This window comes from Antedon bifida, chromosome 1 (genome assembly GCF_963402885.1).
Source record: "Antedon bifida chromosome 1, ecAntBifi1.1, whole genome shotgun sequence".
Classification (NCBI taxonomy): domain Eukaryota; kingdom Metazoa; phylum Echinodermata; class Crinoidea; order Comatulida; family Antedonidae; genus Antedon; species Antedon bifida.
Window position 1 is genome coordinate 18,600,387 of NC_136226.1, and position 21,192 is coordinate 18,621,578.

At 33.2% G+C, this 21,192-nt stretch overlaps 1 protein-coding gene and 1 long non-coding RNA gene across 2 annotated transcripts; one reads left to right on the forward strand and one right to left on the reverse strand.

Annotated features, from left to right (window-relative positions):
• Positions 1-1,289: 1,289 nt before the first annotated feature.
• On the reverse strand, positions 1,290-16,651 carry LOC144842843 (transcription initiation factor TFIID subunit 5-like). The gene is made up of 18 exons (XM_078699433.1): positions 16,513-16,651; positions 15,293-15,402; positions 15,113-15,191; positions 14,429-14,507; positions 13,213-13,336; positions 12,310-12,428; positions 9,716-9,793; positions 8,976-9,076; positions 8,157-8,248; positions 7,933-8,052; positions 7,233-7,409; positions 6,435-6,541; positions 6,052-6,133; positions 5,476-5,587; positions 5,239-5,352; positions 4,476-4,653; positions 3,775-3,868; positions 1,290-3,040 (listed from the first exon to the last, which is right to left on the reverse strand). The coding sequence occupies exons 1-18, from the start codon at positions 16,636-16,638 to the stop codon at positions 2,920-2,922; spliced, it is 2,013 nt and encodes a 670-aa protein (XP_078555559.1). The 5' UTR covers positions 16,639-16,651; the 3' UTR covers positions 1,290-2,919.
• A 194-nt stretch (positions 16,652-16,845) lies between these two features.
• Positions 16,846-20,412, forward strand: LOC144845230 (uncharacterized). The gene is made up of 3 exons (XR_013612514.1): positions 16,846-17,020; positions 19,530-19,552; positions 20,039-20,412. It is a non-coding gene; the product is annotated as an uncharacterized LOC144845230 (long non-coding RNA).
• Positions 20,413-21,192: the final 780 nt, after the last annotated feature.

The window sequence follows — 21,192 nt, forward strand, 5'->3', positions numbered from 1 at the left end:
GCAGAGCTATGGTGTTATTTTTTTATCACAAATCACTGTGCTACTATTGATGATGATTGATCCATAAGTTGGCTATGTACAAGTATAATCACCTGTACTGTATCTTTTACGAAAGTGTCGTTTTTCAGAATTAATATTTTCCATTACATATACAACTTCGGGTAAAAAACATCGTCAAATTGTATTTTGAAATTTGCCATGATACTTAGATAATAATTAAGAAGTTGGGTTCAAGTCACAGGTGATGCAAGGACTGTTATAATCCAGTTGCAAGTCCTTGGTTGAAGTAGGTCTGGTTAATCGGGACACATTTTATCTTATTTCTTTACAGATTTTCAAACCTTGACATGCCGTTTTTTTGTAAATCGAGCAAATTTGATGGCGCAATAAATTAGTATAGTAAGAGTAGTAGTAATATTTAACTGTATAATAGAACTGTTTATATTTATATTGTTTATCTTTAACCATGGAGTAATAATTAATTAATTAACTATTACTCCATGTACTGTACTGCTAATCCCAACAACAACATTTATCTGACATTAACGTGTTAGTGTTTTCTTTACACATTGAAATGAATTGCAGAGTGTTTTGATTTTACTGACTGTATTCTTATCAAAGAAACAATAAGTAACTCATGTTACTCCTATGTAGGCTTTTTTGCTAAATTAATTTGTCGGTGATTATTTTGTTATTACCTCCGCCAAGGAGGTTATGTTTTCACCCCTGTATGTTTGTGTGTGTGTGTGTTTGTGTGTCTGTGAACAGCCTGGAGGCCACAGTTTTTATCCGATTCTCACCAAATTTTGCAACAATGATCTATGCCCAAAAAGCTCGGACGAGTTCGAATTTGAGGGGAAAAGGTCATAGGTCAAAACTAACAAAAAACTATTTTACTGCCTAGAGACCACAGTTTTTATCCAATTCTCACCAAACTTAGCCACAATGATCAATGACACATCATATAATTGTGGTTAAATTTTGAAGGGTCAGGGTCAAAGATCAAGGTCCACAAAAAACTAAAAAAAAAGAAATAAAAAAATAATAAAAAAAAAAAAACCTCAGTGGGACTTGAACCAGCGATCTCAACTGTAAGAGGCTGGATACATAACCATTACACCACACTGTCATCCACAACTTTGTAGTGTGCAGTTAACATATTTACACTAAGAACTAATAAAAAAAATTGTAAAAAAAAACATTCAGGGGGCATTTTATGTAGGGAATTTTACAGTAGGCGGAGGTTTGTACTCTCGGAGTACCCTCTAGTTTTTATCTATTATTGTTTGTGTTGGCCTACGATAGGCTTACGATAGAATAATATGTAAACTACATGATTTACACAATAAACTTGGACATAATAAATATTTTTACAATGTTTATTTACATTTTGTATTAAAATAATGTAGAAGTTTGTTACATGTAAAATACCTGAACATTTCGCTACATACTTGAATGTGCAAAAAGAATTTATAATTTCAACAAAGCATCGCTATGCATTACGGTTTTCGTTTGTTTCTTGGGCCCATGTCTTCCCTTGGAATTGTTTGCCTATCTCTATCCGACAGGCAACTTCAATTGATAATTTTAATGCATTTTCGCTTTCAATGTTAAGCTCATTTATGCTTTTAGCATAGTGGACCTTATAAACTAAATTAGTATTGTCTATTATTTCTGAATTAGATGATACAATACACATTTGTATTTGGACTGTTCTGCAATATAGTATTATATCCTTCTGTTTCATTTTAAATATTAGTAAAGTAAAGGTTTCCAATACACCATGTAATTCCTTAAAAGGAATTAAAGTAAATTCGAGAATGTATTAATGTTTTGGATGGTATTTGAGACATTCTCAGTTTACTTCCCTTTTAAGAATTATGATGTACCACAAACTAGGATGAGGAATGAGGGGTCCGAGGTGGGTCCCCCTTGTACCCACATATGCTTTAAACAATAATTTTCAATATTAAAACTGAACAATTTATAAGGAAATAAACTGACTTATGAACTTTTAATATTGATGTTAAAGATATAGCTGAAGGAGTGCTTTACTTCCTTGAGTGTACTATTACCAGATGGTTACCATTCCAATAACAATACAATTATTGTTAAAAACAACATTATTATATTATTATACGTTTTTAAACCCATATGCACTTTTAAGAACCATTGAAAAAATTCTCATGTACTTTAATTACTAATGTATTTAAATTGAAATTTAAGGAATACAATAATGCATTATTTTCTGCAGCAAATTTCATTAAAAAAAATCTCTCATATTCCGACATGAATATTAGTATTTTGTAAATATAACCGCTGTGTTTATGGTTTGTTTCTTTTTCATAAATCATAAAAGATGTGGTTGTTCCAACATTATAGAAATAATAATTCTTTATCCATAATATCTAACTAATGCATCCAACTTCAAAATTATGGAGATGATATAAATGTTTAAAATATAATATATAGCATACGACTTAAACGCAATACGTTATATTGGCCTTTGGGAAACACTACAACCATCTTGCAATTCAAATTGGCAATCAATTGATAGCGTTATTTTGTGTTAACTAACTTTATCCTGGATAGCACACCATAGGCCTCAAAAGGACAATCATATAAAAAGTAATATAAATAAATCCTTAACATTGATTGAACGTTTTTTTCGCACTGTTTCGCATACTCAAGGTTAAAGTGCCAGAATGTGTGTTTGTTTCTATGGAGCGCCAAAAGAGCTAAAATAGAGGGTTAAAAACTGTGTGGAATCGATCTACTGTATTCACATTCAATATAAATATATTTTGTCAATAAAAATAAAATGTACAGTCGAGTCAACATATTTGCCGACCTAGACAGGTAATAATTAAATCTAGCGTACATACAGTACTTGGGAATAATCCATCACCACCAGTCACTTCAGCTTGTTGCTGTATATGGGCCAGCAGCCAATAGCAGATTTCGTCTAGTGAAGTGGACATGATGAACACTTGTTGTCTTGGTGGGGTAGGAACCAAGTAGTAACTCATCTGTGCCAGATCTATAGAATAAAATATTATAGATATATGGCATCACATAATATACTATCAACATACAATATAGAAAGTATACATATATTTGGCATCAAAAAACACACAGTATCATCATGGGTTAATAGGGAGCTTACGCAGGAGCACATAAACTTCCACAGATGACATCATCATTCTACTCATTTGCATAACAGCGTAGTTCATCGATCAGTTGCATTAACGTCCTTGACAAAACAAGGTACTCGATGCACATAACTAAAGTTTTTTGTAATGCTTATAATACAATTTATTTACAAAGTGAGTGGAGCTTGCGTGGTGCATATTGGTCATGCGAAAGCTCCCTAATATTAAAAATTGACTGTACAATGGATTACTAATAGACTAGTGGCTTACTATTACTGTATGTAGTTAAATGAGGCATGACAATGAGAGGTTACTATGGTTAGTTACTGGTGAACAATAATTCTTTTTATTTTAAACCACAACACAAATGTAAGAAAAGCTAGGTTCAGTAAGCATGTTTTCTTGTCAATGAGAAAACCGGCTTAATGTGTGTGCCCTTCAAAGTACTGTACAGTAGGCAAACAAATTAAGTGAACTGTAAAGTCCCAATCTAAATTATTTATAAGTTCCTTAATATAATTATTTCTAGGAGACATTCTCAGGAGGGGAGACAGTATATCAAGATTTGGGAGATCCAGCCTGGCTATAGTGTAGTACCTGTATTTATTCAGACATGACTTACATAACTGATGGTTGTGCTCCAGCTAGATCGTCGAATGAAGAATCTTTGAATACTTTCTGTGCATCCCACAATTTCACACTGTAATCAGCACCACCTGTAAAACAATACATTACATGTGTGAACCAATAGTTCCTATTCTGCCAGTATATTGTCTAGTGATGACCATACTGTTATTTTATCAACCATCTTTAAGGAGGATCCTGTGCCAGTCATTAAAAAAAATGATATTAAGGGGTCTGTAAATTCAAATAAAGTACATATAAAAAACATAATACTACCAAAGCCAAAACAATATATAACGTGTGCCAAAACAGAGCAAAACTTATATGATAAAATCATCTGTGAATTTAAGTTTAATTAAGTCTATGGAACTGCTGTAGACATAGAATTCAAATATTTGGCAGCCAATTTTGAGTCTAGGAATAATAAAATCACCCTGTGTCATAGAACTTGTATTTGCTTACATTTGTCACAACATTACTTGCTGTACACCAGAAGACTGTTGTATTGCAGCAACTGAAATGCTGAGACATTATCAACTTATTTTTCATGATGTACCATAAAACCTACTTCACTACTTATTATATACTGTTGTACAATATTAACAACAAAAAATGCAACATGATAATTGTGGTGGTATGTTAAGGTATACATCATCATAAAAAATAAAGAACTAAATAATAACAAGATATAGGGCTTACCTGATGCCAGTATGTTGCCATCTCTGCTGAATGAAACTGAATAAACTGAATCAGTGTGCCCCTTAAGTTCCCCTAATAAATAACCATGTCTCATCTCCCATAGTAATACCTTATTGTCAGTTCCAGCTGAAGCTAGGTAATGACCATCTGGTGAGAAAGCTAGACTTAAAATTGATCCCTGTAAATAAGTAAACAATGACAAGAAAATAAATTATTTACAAACTCGCACTGAGGAAGGGTTGGTGATACTTGACAGTTCTGCAATTCCTTTCTGGCTGTTTTACTTTATAATTTTGATTTAAGTTTTTCTTTATTTGCATCATTAAGATCGAGCCACTGATACCCACCAGCAATTTTTTCATTAAATTCCTATTTGATTTATAAATTACAAAAGTACAATATTATAATCAAGCTGCCACAGTTGTACCACAGCAAATATCTCATTACATAAACAAATATTAAATATGAGAGCTCAATCGCAACTTTATAAAAAAAGTGGTGAGTTTATGATTTATATTATGTCAACAATTTTATTTCCAAGACTTTTGTATTGAAGGGCAACTTTAGTTAAATAGTGTCATTAGTGAGAGAACTGCCCTACTAAAGAAAAACATTGAGTGTAATATTCACAAACAAAAGACTCTATTAATTTTTTTTCTCTGGTTTTCTTCAATAAAACTAATGGGTTTATAAGCATCCAGATCTGAGGGTAAAAAATTATTATTTTGCCTGGGGTGAAAACATAACTTAGAATAATAACTACCTTATGCCCGGTAAGAATGCGCACACACTTGCCATCTGTGACATCCCATAATCGTATTGTTCTATCACTTGACCCTGTGACTACATAATTTGAATTTGGATGAAAACGAACACTCTGAAGAAAAAATGTGAATAGTTCATAAAAAAAATAATATAATACTAAAAAACTAAACATTCACTCCATTTTCCATCAAAATGTACTATTAAAAATGCAGTGAGGGAAGTTTTAAGAACTCACATCTACATCTGAAAAATGACCAGAAAACAGTCTTAAAGGTTGGTGGTACTCAGTAGCCCACAGCCTTGCCATTCGGTCAGCTCCAGCCGATGCAAAATAATGACCATATGGACTGAAATTGAATATAGAAAAGATAGGTTAATGAATGATACTCCTTTCACAAACTGGGGAGCACAGCAATAACGCAGATGTTGACGCCCGGTGTGTGATGGGAAAGGGATACTAGAAAACTTTAACCTAAAGGGGGAAAAGAGAGAAAAAAGAGACTATTATAATTTAAAAAATTGATAGAGATGAGAATGTCATTTTGTTAATTGGTTAATAGATCTGTAAATGTCTCTCATGCATTTAGCTTTTTAAATTGAAATATACTTTATAATCTTATTCAATTGTATCTGTATTAAATCAGGGTTTTGTTGGGCTTTGTCCATGTTAAACCCTAGACACGCCCTGGGCAGTAACGATTATTGTGTCAAATTTTTTTAAATAAATCTAATGATCAACAATCATGATCAATAAATAAGATGGTGGAATGATGGCATTAGTATCAATTTTACATATATCAATAGAACTTACCCAAAGCATGAATCCCACACAGGATAGTTGTGGCCTTTATAACACACCAGGTTTGTATAGGTATACGTACTCCATAAACGAACTGAAAACACAATAAGAATATATTGTATATTTCAATTGAAAGTTAAAGAGCACCACAACAACAATGTACAATATTCAGCAACATTTATTTACACTATTTATTTGTGTTTGAAGAAACAGTAAAATGTTTATTTGTGTTTTTAAGTTCACTAGCTATGTTTATACAGTAGAACATCTATTAAGGGGACATCTTCAAGGCCCACAAATTTTCCCTTAAGGGTAATAGGGGTGTTTCCTTAATGAGGTATCCCAAAGAAGGGTTCTTCTGTATTATAATAGTGGTAAATCTAATGAGAACTTACCTGTACCATCTTCTGAAGATGATAACACAAAGCTTTTATCTGGGCTAAAGCAAGTTGAGTACACTGGGCCACTGTGACCCAACATCGTTTTATATTCAGATGCAGTTCTGATTTAAAAAGTGGAAAAAACATAATTTGAAATCGCATAGACAAATAGATAGATGGGTAATATTTGGTGTTAATTTAAAAGCGGTTTTACAAGCAGGATTTACCGGAATAAATTGCTTCAACAAGTAGGGTATTTAAAATGGTAAGAAATATACATAAAACAAACACTGGTGTAGTAGTGGTAGGCTTAGCTTAACCATTACAAGAGCAATCAGAGTCTATTATTCTATCAATTGGGTTCGTATATAGATTAACAATTATATTTAGAAATGTATTTAGATCTAGATACTGCTTATCAACTAAGGATTTGGTACCTCAATTATTTTTCCAGAATTGATTTCTATATAGGGAGAAGACTGGAATTCAATTTAGAATGGCATATATAGCTATAGATTTGAATGGAATAGAGCTTCCTGGCCTAGGCTTGGATGATGATTTGAATGGAATAGAGCTTCCTGGCCTAGGCTTGGATGATGATTCAAAATAGATCAACTGAATAAAAAGTTTAATTTAGAACAGTAGGTTCAAAAGTCCTGTATTTGTTTGTTTTTTTCATTAGTTGAAAGATTAACTTCTCTATTTAACACAGCTACACCTCTTTAAATATAGCAGGCATTTTTTTAACTGACCATTCAACTCACAAACATTCATTATTTGAATATCTACACAGTTGAGTCATATTATGATTACCTTTCATCCATAATGCGTTCTAAAACATCTTCAGCTTCTTTATCAATTGCGTCTAGTTGTTTTGCTGCTTTCATGTTTCTTAGTTTCTTTGGCGTCACAGACCAAACTCTAACACACGAGTCAGCAAAACCACATGCCATCATACTCGAATCATCAGAAATGTCAGTTGATATCAGTCTAAATTTGAATTATATTGTATCAGTCAATCAACCTACAGTAACTTTCAATCATATTTATCAGACATTCAATTTAAAATAATCTAAATTTAATAATAGTTATCAGATTGTCAATTCTCAGATCAGATAGCCAGTTGAATTCAATCATATTAATAAGGTTGTCAAGTTATACTTATAAAACTAAATTCCAATGATTGTCATTGCCACAAAATATATAATCAATTGGAAGGAACTAATATTTTCCCACAGGATTTTTAATCTTTTTACTTGGTAGGTGGCATGTTGTAAAAAGTAGTCAATGTTGTACGCACAATCTGATGCAAACCTGAACTAGAGCCAGACCAGGCCATGCATGTGTGAACAACTGCCTACTGTAGATTTAGTTTAGTTTAGAAGGCAAACAGAATCAGCATGTCTTTTCCTTCTACTAAATCTAATACATAAATGAGTAAAGCACACAAAAACACAACCCAGTGACATCTAAGGGAGTGTCGTTATTTACCACCTGTAAATAAAACACTTACCCATCATACGCATTCAAGAATGAGTAGAAACAAATTGAAGGCAAGGAGTCTGCTGCAAGTCGTATTCTCTTTAATGATTCCCGTAATGCAATTGCTCTTGCTAGCTTATCTGAATCTTTACTATAAGGAAATTATCAAGAAAAATTACAACTAAATTAATTATTGAGTATTCCAATTTTATGTAGATGAAGACTAAATTTAATTGATTAAGAAGAAATACTTACAGTTCAGGCAGCGGGACTCTAGTGTTGGGTGGGGCATTTGGATCAGGTTTATTTTTTTTAGAAGATAGAGAATCCTTTTTGGGCTTCTTTTTCTGAAAAAGAAAAGATATATATATATATAGTTATTATTCACATATAGTAGACAATACTTTTCTTAATATTGGATATGGATAGTATTAATACACAATGAAAACAAATTTGATAATTGAAGCACTAGTCAAAATTGTGTATGCTATTGTACAAACAAACAAAAAAAGTATTAATTTTGCCAAATAAAATAGTGAATGTTATAATATATTATTATAACTTATATAACACCTAAAGAAATTCCTGTAATTTGATTGGATGATTGTGGGTTTGTACTTCCGCCGCAATGATACAAGTACATTTTTGGAGAGATATACTGTACAGTATGTACTAATATAGACCAAAAGAAGCATTTAAATTAGCTTTAGACCGTGTATGATTTTTATTAATTAATGGTAACATCTCTACAGGCTAATTTAAACAAAATTAGCCTAGATCAGTTTCATAATGATATCGCTGCCTTTCTAGCCTAGCTAGGCCTATTAGTATAATACAATGCTAGGCCTAGGCTTGTTTGATCATTTGTTGACATAATTAACACTACAATGGTGTGTTTATAAATCCAAATAAATATAATATTTAATATTTATACAAAAACCATATACTGTATTTACAAAAAAAACAATAAATGTTACTATTTCATTGTGAATCAAATATAGGCATAGGCCTACCTTTTATTCAATCTGATTCAAATGAATCTAATTTGGTGTTATAAAAAAACAATATATGTACCTTTGGTTTGTCATCACCTTCACCACTTTCTTCTTCATCGTCGAGTTGTAGGTTTATGTCTGGTTCTTTCAACAACCCAAAATAAACCTTAGATTTATTTGCTATTAATAAAAATAAAATTATTGATAAACACAACTGGCAAGAAGGTATGGTAAATGCAATGACATTTGGTTAGGCATACATTCAATCTATGTGAAGTTTTTATGTTTGATTGTACCATGTAATATGTAGGCTAACTTTAATTGAATGAATTTCTGTATATTTGTTTTATTTATACGGATAAAAACATTTTGTTAAATCTTGATTCTTCTGTACAACAAGTATTTTCGGATAAAGACTCAAAATCATTTGAGAAGCATTATAGGTAAGGTTTGATGATTAGGACATAGCACTATAAATCGTTTCGTAATATTTATTCAACCAAGAAGAAAAACAAGTATAATAGTACATATTATTTAACATAAATATTCAACATTTTAACATAATATTTTCTCCTCTTTTTTTGGTTAGGATCTGGTTTAGAAGTAAAAAACTCAATCAGACCCCTCACAAAACAAAATATTAGAAATAGTTGAATAAAGACAAAAAATGTAAATGCCATTTTTAAACTTCAAATTATCTATGGAAGTATGAAAAATATATACAAAGAACAGTAGATTTACTCATGATATTTTGATAAATAATCAAAGAGTAATCTATGTAAAATATGCAATAATTCATGACCAAAAACAATTGCTTACCATCACGCCTTGCTTCTCCTACCATTCCACCAGCCTTTGCACTTATCTGTTCTTTGTTTCTTGGCATCCCATCAAACACTTAGTAACACATACAAAAGCAATGGTTTACAATTTGTTAAAAACAACAATTCAGGAGGGAATTTGAACTGTCATGTGAACACATTTGAACTGTCATGTGAACACATTTGAACCGTCATATGAACACATTTCGACTGTCATGTGAACACACTTGAACATGTGAAGACATTTGAACGGTTATGTGAAGAATTTGACCGGTCATGTGAACACATTTGAATGGTCATGTGAACACATTTGAACTGTCATGTGAATACATTTGAACTGTCTTGTGAACACATTTAAACTGTCTTGTGAACACATTTAAACTGTCATGTGAACACATTTGAACTGTCATGTCAACACATTTAAACTGTCATGTCAACACATTTAAACTGTCATGTGAACACATTTGAACTGTCATGTCCACACATTTGAACTGTCATGTCCACACATTTGAACTGTCATGTCCACACATTTGAACTGTCATGTCAACACATTTGAACTGTCATGTCAACACATTTAAACTGTCATGTGAAGACATTTGAACTGTCATGTGAAGACATTTGAACTGTCATGTGAACACATTTAAACTGTCATGTGAAGACATTTGAACTGTCATGTGAACACATTTGAACTGTCATGTGAACACATTTGAACTGTCATGTGAACACATTTGAACTGTCATGTGAACACATTTGAACTGTCATGTCCACACATTTGAACTGTCATGTCAACACATTTGAACTGTCATGTGAACACATTTAAACTTTCATGTGAAGACATTTGAACTGTCATGTGAACACATTTCAGGGCCGTAGCCAGGATCTGTCAAAGGGGGGTTCGAACACTATTTAGGACAGATGGCCGGAAATGGTACTCTCGCACATAACATTCATGATAAATGGCACCTCTAATTGGTCGGAAAAGACACTCTCATGCAGCATGCTACCAATGAGCAAAACGATCGTATTCATACTTTTTTCCTCCTCCTCACACACGTGGACTATTTAACCGCTGATTGTTTGATCATTCACTCAGTATTTTGTTTTGCGTTCAAGTTCAATGTGAACGTACGCCTAGGGGAATCCCCGAAAAAAGCACACTTTGTGTGAAAGAAGGCAAATATTATAGTGTAATATATTAATATTGACTATAATCCTCTATGATGATGATACACTATACTTCATAGCCACACATAAATACTGTAGGTAACCGCAGCGTTCCATTTTTTATGTACGTCGGAAGGCTATACCGTAAATCTTCTAATAGTAACCCACACTCTAATAGTAACCCTCCTTCTAATAGTAACCCACACTCTAATAGTAACCCTCCTTCTAATAGTAACCAACCTTATAAGTCAATCTATAATAATAATCCACTACTCTAATAGTAACCCATGGGTTAAAATAAATAAAAGTCACAAAAACTATTGACAAAATTACATTATGAATTGAAGACTGGTCATTTATGATGCAGCCGTATTTTTAAAATAAGGAGATAATGCATGTTGATCTCGGGAGTGAGGGAGGATTAAAGTGTTTTTGAGTTTATAAAATAAAGTATACAGTTCAAACAAATTTGTTTATTCGTACTGTTTTATTATTTTGCTATGATTTGCTGAACGGAATAGTTGAGGTGAGTTACTATTTTCAAGTGCCTAATTTAAGATTAGTAATAGTAACCCACTACTCTAATAGTAATTCCTCTTCTAATATTAACCCACCCTAAAAAACAATAAAAAATAACCCAGGGTTACAATTAGAGAATTTACGGTATACTTTATGCATGCTGACTGCCGTCATCTAAAAAATATAGGTATGCGGTTGTCTGGCGGTGTTCTTTGTACGAATCGTTCGTGCACCAGCTCACTGTATGAGTACGATACACGCGTCAATATCATGTTACATCCAGGGATTTCAGGTGAAAATTGGCAATTCATTTGCAACTCTTGGAAATTTACAGACACATATCGCTCGACATACGCTCATACAGCGAAGAATGTATCGAGTTATTCACGAACGAGTTTACGAATTTTTCAATTTACGAAAAACCTTTTGTACGTCTGTGTGGGGCACGTATTTGGAGGATTGTCAGAGATGAGGGTGAGGTATTGGGCATGTCGGGGATGGGGGTTCGCTGTAAAGGGGGGGGGGGGTCGCCCGAACCATAAAAACCCCCCCTGGCTACGGGCCTGTATTTGAACTGTCATGTGAACACATTTGAACTGTCATGTCAACACATTTGAACTTTTATGTGAACACATTTGAACTGTCATGTGAACACATTTGAACTGTCATGCGAACAAATTTGAACATCCATTGAACATTGATATGTAACAGGTGGTCTTAGAATGGGCACACTCAGGGAAAAGTCTCTGGTTTAGCACTCTTAAGGGCCCTCCAACGCTGGGTAGTTTGCATTTGAGGCTGCTCATGCTCTGGGGCCTCTTATAAGCTCTGGGCCCCTAAGTTTAGCCAGTAAGCACTCATAGCATATGATACTGTGATTATGATAATGATGTAATAACAGAGACCTACCATCAACATACAAGTGGTCTTCTAGTATCGTTAGCACTGTACTATTCTGTTTGTCTTTAAGGTACCTTCTCAATGATTGGTAAGAGTCACGGGATAAACGAATCACATATTTACTTGTTCTAAAACGAAAGAGAAATAGAGATTTTAGAGAGATAAACATTTTTTAAGACAGCTTACATATACCAATAATAAACTCATAAAAGAATGTGTCCATATTTAAATCGATCGTTATCGACCTAGTATGTACAGCCTTAACAGATCCCCCAAAATAATGCTAAGTTAGAATAGCATACTTCAAGGCAATGATATTTCAATTGTGCATTTCTTTGGCTTTCAAAATTGCTAGACAGGTAATTTTAGTTCAAACAAATATTCGCAAAATGGTAATTGTTGTAATAACTGTAATATTTTACACCAAACTCTGACATAATTGTACAGTACATTTGGGAATCTTACAAATTCACAAGTTGTCATTTAGGCATCAGCCATAACACTTGTCAGCCTAGTAACATTGGATATTTGCTGCAATAACGGTATTTTGTGTGCAAGATCACACTGTATATTTCACCGACTCTCTTTGTGAGAGCATGATGTTTTGCACTTAATTGAAATGTTGTGCAGGATTAGATATTGTTTTGGCTTTTATAACTATAAGGACAGGTTATATTCCAGTAAAGACAATCCATTATGACAAGCCCATAGCCAAGAGGCCTTTTTTGTATGAAGTGAAGTACCAGCAGTGGAAATAATGGCAATAGGCATAACTAGCCTAGCTTGTGATAATTTTTTCAGATTTGTAGAAAAACAAAGCCCTTGTGAAAATCCTGGCTACGGACTTGCATTAGAGTATGAATTGATATGCTGCTTAAAATCTTGAATGTTTTCCTTGTTTGTTTTACTTACCTAAAGCATACCATTAGTTCATTCTTAGTCATGTGATCTTTCTTGGTAACAACTGACAGTTTTGTCAGATCTTCTTGATGGTATTCCTCTTGTTCCTTACTGTACTCATCAAAGAAATGTTTAGCTGTTCAGAAAATGTTGAGAAGAAATTAATTATTAATAGTCTTACATATTACGTATTATGATAAACAGTAAACAAATCAAACAATTTAGTATGAATGAAAAGTTTAGATTGGTGTTATACACAAACAAATTATTAACAGAAATACTAGAAATTGCAAAGCGCAAGTGAGTGCTGAGAGCAGATGTATATAATAGCACTACATAGTTTTGACGACGCAGGGCCCTTCTTCTACTGTAAAGACACAAATCGAATGTCTATATTAGAATGCTTCTCATTGGATAATAAAAGACCTCCCACAGACTATACAGTGTACAATCGTCCTCTGCAATAAATGATTTTGCCCACAGAGGGTGAGAACCGTAAACTTTACATAGGTCATCTAAGGCCAATGTTTGGTAGACAAACAATGAATTTTCGGATCTGACAAGCAATTAAGCATGATGGGAAGTTAATTTGCTGTGTAGAATATGAACAGATGCTACACAGTATTTTCATTGAAACAAATTTACTAATTTGCAATTAATTAATGTTTGGGTTGATGTAGAGGTACAGTAGATACAGTACATATTGTAAAAGATATGGAAGAATTAGCACATACATCAACAAATAGTGCATTTTGAGTTACAGAATTGTGGTAGCTTTTAAATCTAGTTTAAAAATTATCAAAGGATTGAAAAAATCAAAGGATTGAAAATAATCAAAGAATTTAAAATAATCAAAGAATTGAAAATAATCAAAGGATTGAAAATAATCAAATGATTGAAAATAATCAAAGGATTAAAAATAATCAAATGATTAAAGATATTAGTCTGGTAGTGATCAGTCAGTGGACTAAAGATACAGCATTTCAACCTGTAAGTGGAAGATGTTTAGTTACATTGTTCGAGCAGTATGAACAGTACTGTAGTAGTAATATTCTGTTTGGTGTCTAATATAGACAAGCCTCTATCTACAGTAAAAGCAGACCATGCATGACCAGCATGTACCGTAACATTACTAACTGATTAGGCCTGTGCATATTCTTATGATTACTAAATTGAAAGAAAAAAATGTACAAGGATACAGTACAGGAAGACATTTAACCAACAGTACCTTGGTTTTCATGATCATTGTAGACTAATTCTAGATACATGTGAACAAACACGGGATACAGCATCTGAGACAACTCGCTCTAAAGAAAACAAGTATGGTGAACTATTTAAGTAATGCTTATTTACAGTAACAGTATCAGTAATCATTGAATATTTTAAGGCCAAAAATACTTGCATTTCTAAGCTCATTTTTCCATGCTGCGTTACTGTACAAGGAGAGCAACGGCTAACTCAGACAGTGTCATATGACGAGGCATGACAAGTCATCTCGTCGGGAAAAATGTTAAATGTTCTCACGATGACCTAAAAACCACGCCTGACGCTATTCAGAATATCTCAGGATTCAACTTAGACAGCACCTGCGAGTCAAGCCCAAGTCTGTGGGGCTCGTCGTACGACGCTGTCTGAGTTGGCCTTAACTCTATGCTATGGATTACAGAAACATTTTCACCATGTATTGCCTAAGTTTATGCATTGTCAGTGTAGTACAACAATTGATTATTATTATATTCTCTTTAAAAAGGACTATATTACTCACAAATTTTATATTACACCTGTAAACAGGCAATATTTATATACTGTACAGTGTTTTACTGATGATATTGCAACTGCAACATAATATCAATGAGGAACCTTATTCAAAAGTTAATATACCATTAGATATGGTGACCATTGTTTAACTTACCTTCTGAACATCTAGTGAGTCTTCGATAAACTGCATCAAATTATTATAATGCTCATGATAAAAGGTGGGATCACTCTCACTGAAAGATAACACATAAATAGCAATAATGTAAATACTTTTCAAACAAACATGCTACTCGATAGTGTGCATATTTATGAAATAAATATTGGTGTTATTTACTTATTGTATGCTGAGAGAACTGACGATACATCTTGGTTATTACTTGCTTCATTATGCTGTATATCTTTTTCTTTAACATCAGCTTCTTTTTTCAGTAAGGCTGCAGTTTCCTGAAATTATAAAGTAATAATGTCAAATCAATTTTTAAACAGTACAGTTCACTAATAAAATTGAATGTAATATCAGTAATTAATATAGATTTGGAGTCATGTATTTTATTACAGTATTTATAAAGCTGTGAATGAGGTATGGATGGCAACTAATCGCTGGTTGTGTGAATGATGATCCCAACAACAAGCGTGACACTGACAGCTTGTGGTGTAATTGTTCAAATAGGATAAAGTTTGGATGTAGTTCAATGACATAGATGCAATGCAAGTGAGTTGACCAGTCACAATGAACAGTTTGGAATTGGATGATCCACTGCATTGTGATTGGTCAAATTGACTTACATTGGGCCAATCAATGGGCTTCTTGTGTTGCAAGGAAGCTTAAGTGACCAAATTTCTTACCAAACGCCTATGCTTATAGTATACACTGTGGTGTTTTTTTCGATGGATTTTAAGCAGTAAAAAACATTTTTCCAATTTTTATTAATCATACAGTTATGTAGGCCAATCTTTTAATAACATTTTACACTTTTACAGTAATTTTTTTTCTCATACGACCCTCCATTCAGAAGGTACGATTGTTTAATTAACAATAACATAGGCCTATGACATGATGGTTGTCCTAAAAATCCTGAAAACGCTATGTTATTTTTGTTTTTTTACGCTCGGCCTAGGTCTAGGCCTAGTAGTAGTGAGAGTCTAGTTTAGTTAGTATGTCTAGGCTAGGCCTAGGTCCTCCTCCTACTAGGCTAGGCATATAGTAGTAGGCCTACTATAGTTAGGCCTAGGCTAGTAGATAGCTAGCTATTTAGGCTAATATATTACCTATTTATTTTATCCTTTTTATTATATAGGCTACAGGTACTAGGCTTACTAGCCCTAGCTAGGCTCTCCTTCTTCCTAGCTAGCCTAGCTAGCTACTGTAGTGTAAGTCTAGGCCCCTCTTAGGCCTAACTAGGCTAGCCTACTAGCGGTTATCAGACGATCGGGACCACGGACACGATCGGGCCCAACCAAAGGCGCCTACGTACTCGTACGTACTACTACTAGCCTAGGCTAGCTAGGCCTAGCTAGCTAGCTCAACAGGCTATTAATTAAGGGGATACTTACCTTCAAGTTATTTTTCTGTAAAAACTGCAATACTGCAGCAAGTGTGTTTTTGTCCATTTGCTTTTGCTGTTCCGTATCGTCTCCATTTTTTAGAATATTTTCTTTTGTATCCTCGGGTGCTTCCATTTTAAATTTTATGTCAATTACTACTATACTCAATTTATAATTTTTTACATGGAAAAAACTCTACTCTGCAGCCTAGTCTATGTGTGTACATACGTCGAAAACCCTATGATGACGTTTGGTGTTGCTTGTGTACACGCGCGCCTCGTGTGTTTACTCTTTTAGTGGTTGGGATTGGATGGTAAGACGACTGTAAAGTAGTCTAATTATAGAGGGCGTGTTATTTTATTTGCCCTTTTGATCGATGTGTTTGTGAGATGTCGTGAGGGGCTGTGAAGTTCCTCTCTAAAAATCGAATTAAATCTCTACCTTACCTTAACATCTATAGAAATAAAGTAGCAAAAGCTACTAATTAACCTTTAAAGACCTTAATATGAGGGATAAGGTAAGTGCTTTGTATTTATGAAATGAAGATTATTCGATTTTATAATGCACTTTATGAGGTGCACCTCTGGAGGTGCGTGGCTGGTAAAAAGCCGCGGTGTAGGCTAGCAAGGGTTGTGTTGAATATTTATATATAATAATTAGCCTATTAGAGGGTGTGCCTTTTTATTGATTTTAGAGAGGTTGAATGTGTGTTATTTAAATCCCTAGCTAGTTCGGAGTCTAGTATTAATTTTTAAATGTGGAATGGATCAGGTGCCGTTTTCGGCCACCTCGACTTGTATGGACTATACCATTATTATGATAGGGGTGTGGTGTATTATGTTTTATGTAGAGAAGGGTGTCTATTGAATGGGAAGACAATACAATTGTTCTGTTATGTAACCTACAATACAGAACATCAAAAACTAGCAAGCATGTACTTTTTATAAGGCATGTTATTAGGTACTGTGTTACGGAATGCCAGAATTTTGTAACAATATTAACTATATAAGTAGGTATCTTACTTACTATATATAAAAACTAAACGAAACACTACAGTATAATCAAAATTAAAACATTAAATACTATGTTATGCCTATCTGGATTTAAACACATTAAATTTTAGTACAATAGGATTCGAAATTAGAAAATCTTTAATACTACAGTACAATCGGAATCAAAACATATTAAAAACAACTACAGTACAATCGGAATTAAAACATCGATCCTAAATACTACAATACAATCGGAATTACATGTTAAACTACTGTACAAAACAACTAAACTAAATATCACAATCGGAATTAAAAAATCTTAAATACTACAGTACAATCGATATTAAAATATCCTAAATACTACATTACAATCGGATAAATTACCAACACTCTATAATGTTGTGAAGTATGTAAAAGAATGTTGGCAAATGTATTCTAATCGGCCCAATCCTATCGGTAGATAAATCATATTTTTTATTTGCAAGGGATAAATCCCAACAACATGGATTTGAACCCAAGAACCTGGAATCGGTAGACGAGTATAATTGAAGATTCATTGACATATAATTATATGTTTTTTGTTTGTTTTAATACTGATCACCTGATACATCTACATTTAATGCTAAATGTAAAACGAACTGTAGATACAGAAACCATGGAGAAATTCCTCCATGCAGAAACAAACTGGTAACAGATTCATTGACATAATTATATGTTTATTTGTTTTACTGATTACCTGATACATTTAATGTTAAATGTAAATAAATGAAACGATTATGGCAACAATTTTCTTGAACTAAACATAAATAAAACGAAAGAAATAAGGATTGATTTTCGAAAACAAAATTGGTCTGACAGTATACATTAATTAAAGGAAAGGAAGTAGAGATTGATAAGTATCTGGGAGTGTTTTTGACTAAAGCTTAAATGGGTGGACATGTTGATCATAGTTAAGGAGTTAAATACAAGGCTGTACTGCTTGAGAAAACTCGGTTCTTTGGGGTAAAGCAGGATATTTGTATTATAGAATGTTTATGTTTTACTAATCAGTGATGTTCTATTTGGGGATTGTATGTTGGGCTGGGAATATCAGTAAGGGATTGTAAGGGGGATAAAGACCGAATTGAGAAGGTGCTGGGTAGAGCGGGGAAAGTAATTGGTTTGTCTATGCAAATGCTTGACTCGTTTATACAGCAAACGGCTTGCCCATGTATTCCATTCTAGACACCAATCATTCTCTTCATGGCGACATTGTCAGCTCCGTTTTGCATTCGTTATTATAACGTTTTGATGCAAAAGTCGTTCAATTAGAACATGTATTTCTAAACAGAAGATGTTTAAAAACGTGTTTAAAACGTTTTAGAAAAACCAAACCTAAAAACACGCAATTTCAAACGCTCTGTTTTCTGGGAACAAAATGGTACAGATTCATTGACAAAATTATAATGTTTATTTGTTTTACTGATTACCTAATAATCAGTATGTGATAGATCTTATTAAATGTACTACTGTCATCTTTGTTAAATATGTACTACTGTCTTATCGTTAGATAAATTATATTTTTTATTTGTAACTGGAATAAAAACTAATTTCTTTATATACTTTCTGTATCTATAAATCCGTAAACATTATTCAATATCCACCTTAGGGAGTCCACCTAATATCCATTTTAGAAAAGGATACCTACAAATTATATAGAAATAAAGAGCCATAATATACTGTATTAACTTGAAAACTGAAATTAATTCTACAGCAAGCAGGGCGTAGTTGTTTTCCCTTGTTGCTGAAACATAATGCACTAAACAAAAGAACAAAAGCAGCAGTATTTTAACACATTAGCACACTCAATTAATAAATAGGACACCCCTATTTTCCCATCTTTTTATAATGGTATAGTCCATACAAGTCGAGGTGGCCGAAAACGGCACCTGATCCATTATTGATTATAAAATAGGAACATTTTCCTTAAGCTTCAAACCATCCATATTTATATTATGATTTTCATTTAATTTATTTTTACACTTTTTTTCTCAGTGGAAGAAGAAGCGTATGAGGAGGTAAGTCTGCATGCAATAATCTGTTTTATTAAAAAATACATGATAAAATATCAATATTTTGAAACCAAATTGTACATAAAAGATTAGGTGTAGACCAACCAATATTTGATTCCATTTTTAATTTAATGCCCACGTTTCAATGCCATTGAAACATGTGGGTATAATCTGTTTGAATTCTGTGCCCCCATCGCAGACTGTTTATACAAACAATTATCTAAGTTTTAACATTTTTTCTTTAAAATTGTTTTGTATGTTTTAATCGTTCTTTACAAATGTAGTAAGAAATCGATAATAATCAGGCTTGGGAAAATTGATGCTTAAATTGTTAGATGCATGGACAATTTTTCTTTTTACTTATTTATAATTTGTGCAAAATTAAAGTTAACTAGTAATACAATCACAATTTGAAACTTCTTATATAATTAAATTTGTTTGCCAGGTTTTGAAAGATAAAATATTTTTATTTTTGTTCCTACTCATTTTAAGATTGAAGCGCAAACGCCGAAAGATGAGGGCTAGATCCAAGTAAATGCAAGACACTGGAAAGGCTGTCGATCACATCCCTGAATGTGCAACATCACAGTGACGGCCGCAGCTCATCAACGGAGTGACGCATGACAAGAGGCAAATGTTTTGAACTTGCAAATGAGAACTACTTGAAAAAATAAAGATCTGACCAATGGAAATCACCTGAAGTTATGACAGTGGTTGACAAATACATCTGCATAAAAGAACATTTCTACTTGTTGCCCAAGACATCGGCGAATATTCAGTTGACTCGGTTTTTCTTTTATAAATTTGTCTTGTAAAATACCAACATATATAACAAAAATGAGAATTAAACTGACGTTTTGCTCAAATGCATGGCTCCATTTGTCATTCCTTGTTGCTCATAATCTTTTTTTCAACCTCCAGGGTCAATAGGGACATTACGAATCTCGACGATTAGGTTAATTATTCATGAGCACCCGTCGTGATTCTTAAAGTCCCTATTGTCAGATCTCATCGCAAAAAAGAATTGTCAAAAAACAGGGGTCTAGGCAAAATTGTTGTCTCTTGCTCTGCTGGGTGAAATCAATTACTGTACAAGCAAGGGTGTCAAAAAGTTTTGAGATTTTATTTCAAACCTAAAATTATCACTTCAGCACCAAAATAATGAAATTACGACTGAGCTCTTGTATTATTTGTTATCCAATTCTGTTTATTCAAGTACAGTATGTATATTTCAATAAAATGTGTAGTATCTTGCACAGTGACTTGCGTGAAAGAAGAAAAGAAAGTTCCAAGAACTGATTTCACACAGTTTTATTAAAAAAATTCCCATTTGTAGAATGTTTAGTAACAAAACTAGCCCCTTATTTTAATCATTTTTGGAAGTGTGGTAGTTATAATTAAATTTTTACCTACTTTCCACCTCTGTGGTGGTTGGCTGAGGTGAGAACCTACATTACTCTAGAAAGCCAGAGCTTCCAAAGGGACGGTTTGCTCACTTTTCCTAGGTCCTGTAAATAAATAAGACTTCTTTTCACTTCCTGAAAAGTAATGCATCCCCATCGAACATCATTTGGAATAAACGCCCTGGTGCATTTATTTTGTTCAATCCTCAAATAAACGTCCTGCCACAATGTGTTGGTCAACTC

What these genes read in the sequence shown, in the direction of transcription:
- LOC144842843 (XM_078699433.1), bottom strand. Translation starts at nt 16,638, where the DNA reads ATGGAAGCACCCGAGGATACAAAAGAAAATATTCTAAAAAATGGAGAC. An exon ending in ACTCACTAGATGTTCAGAAG is followed by an intron (nt 14,508 to 15,112) that starts GTAAGTTAAACA and finishes TGTTTTCTTTAG; the next exon opens with AGCGAGTTGTCTCAGATGCT. An exon ending in GTCATTTTTCAGATGTAGAT is followed by an intron (nt 5,353 to 5,475) that starts GTGAGTTCTTAA and finishes TTTTTTCTTCAG; the next exon opens with AGTGTTCGTTTTCATCCAAA.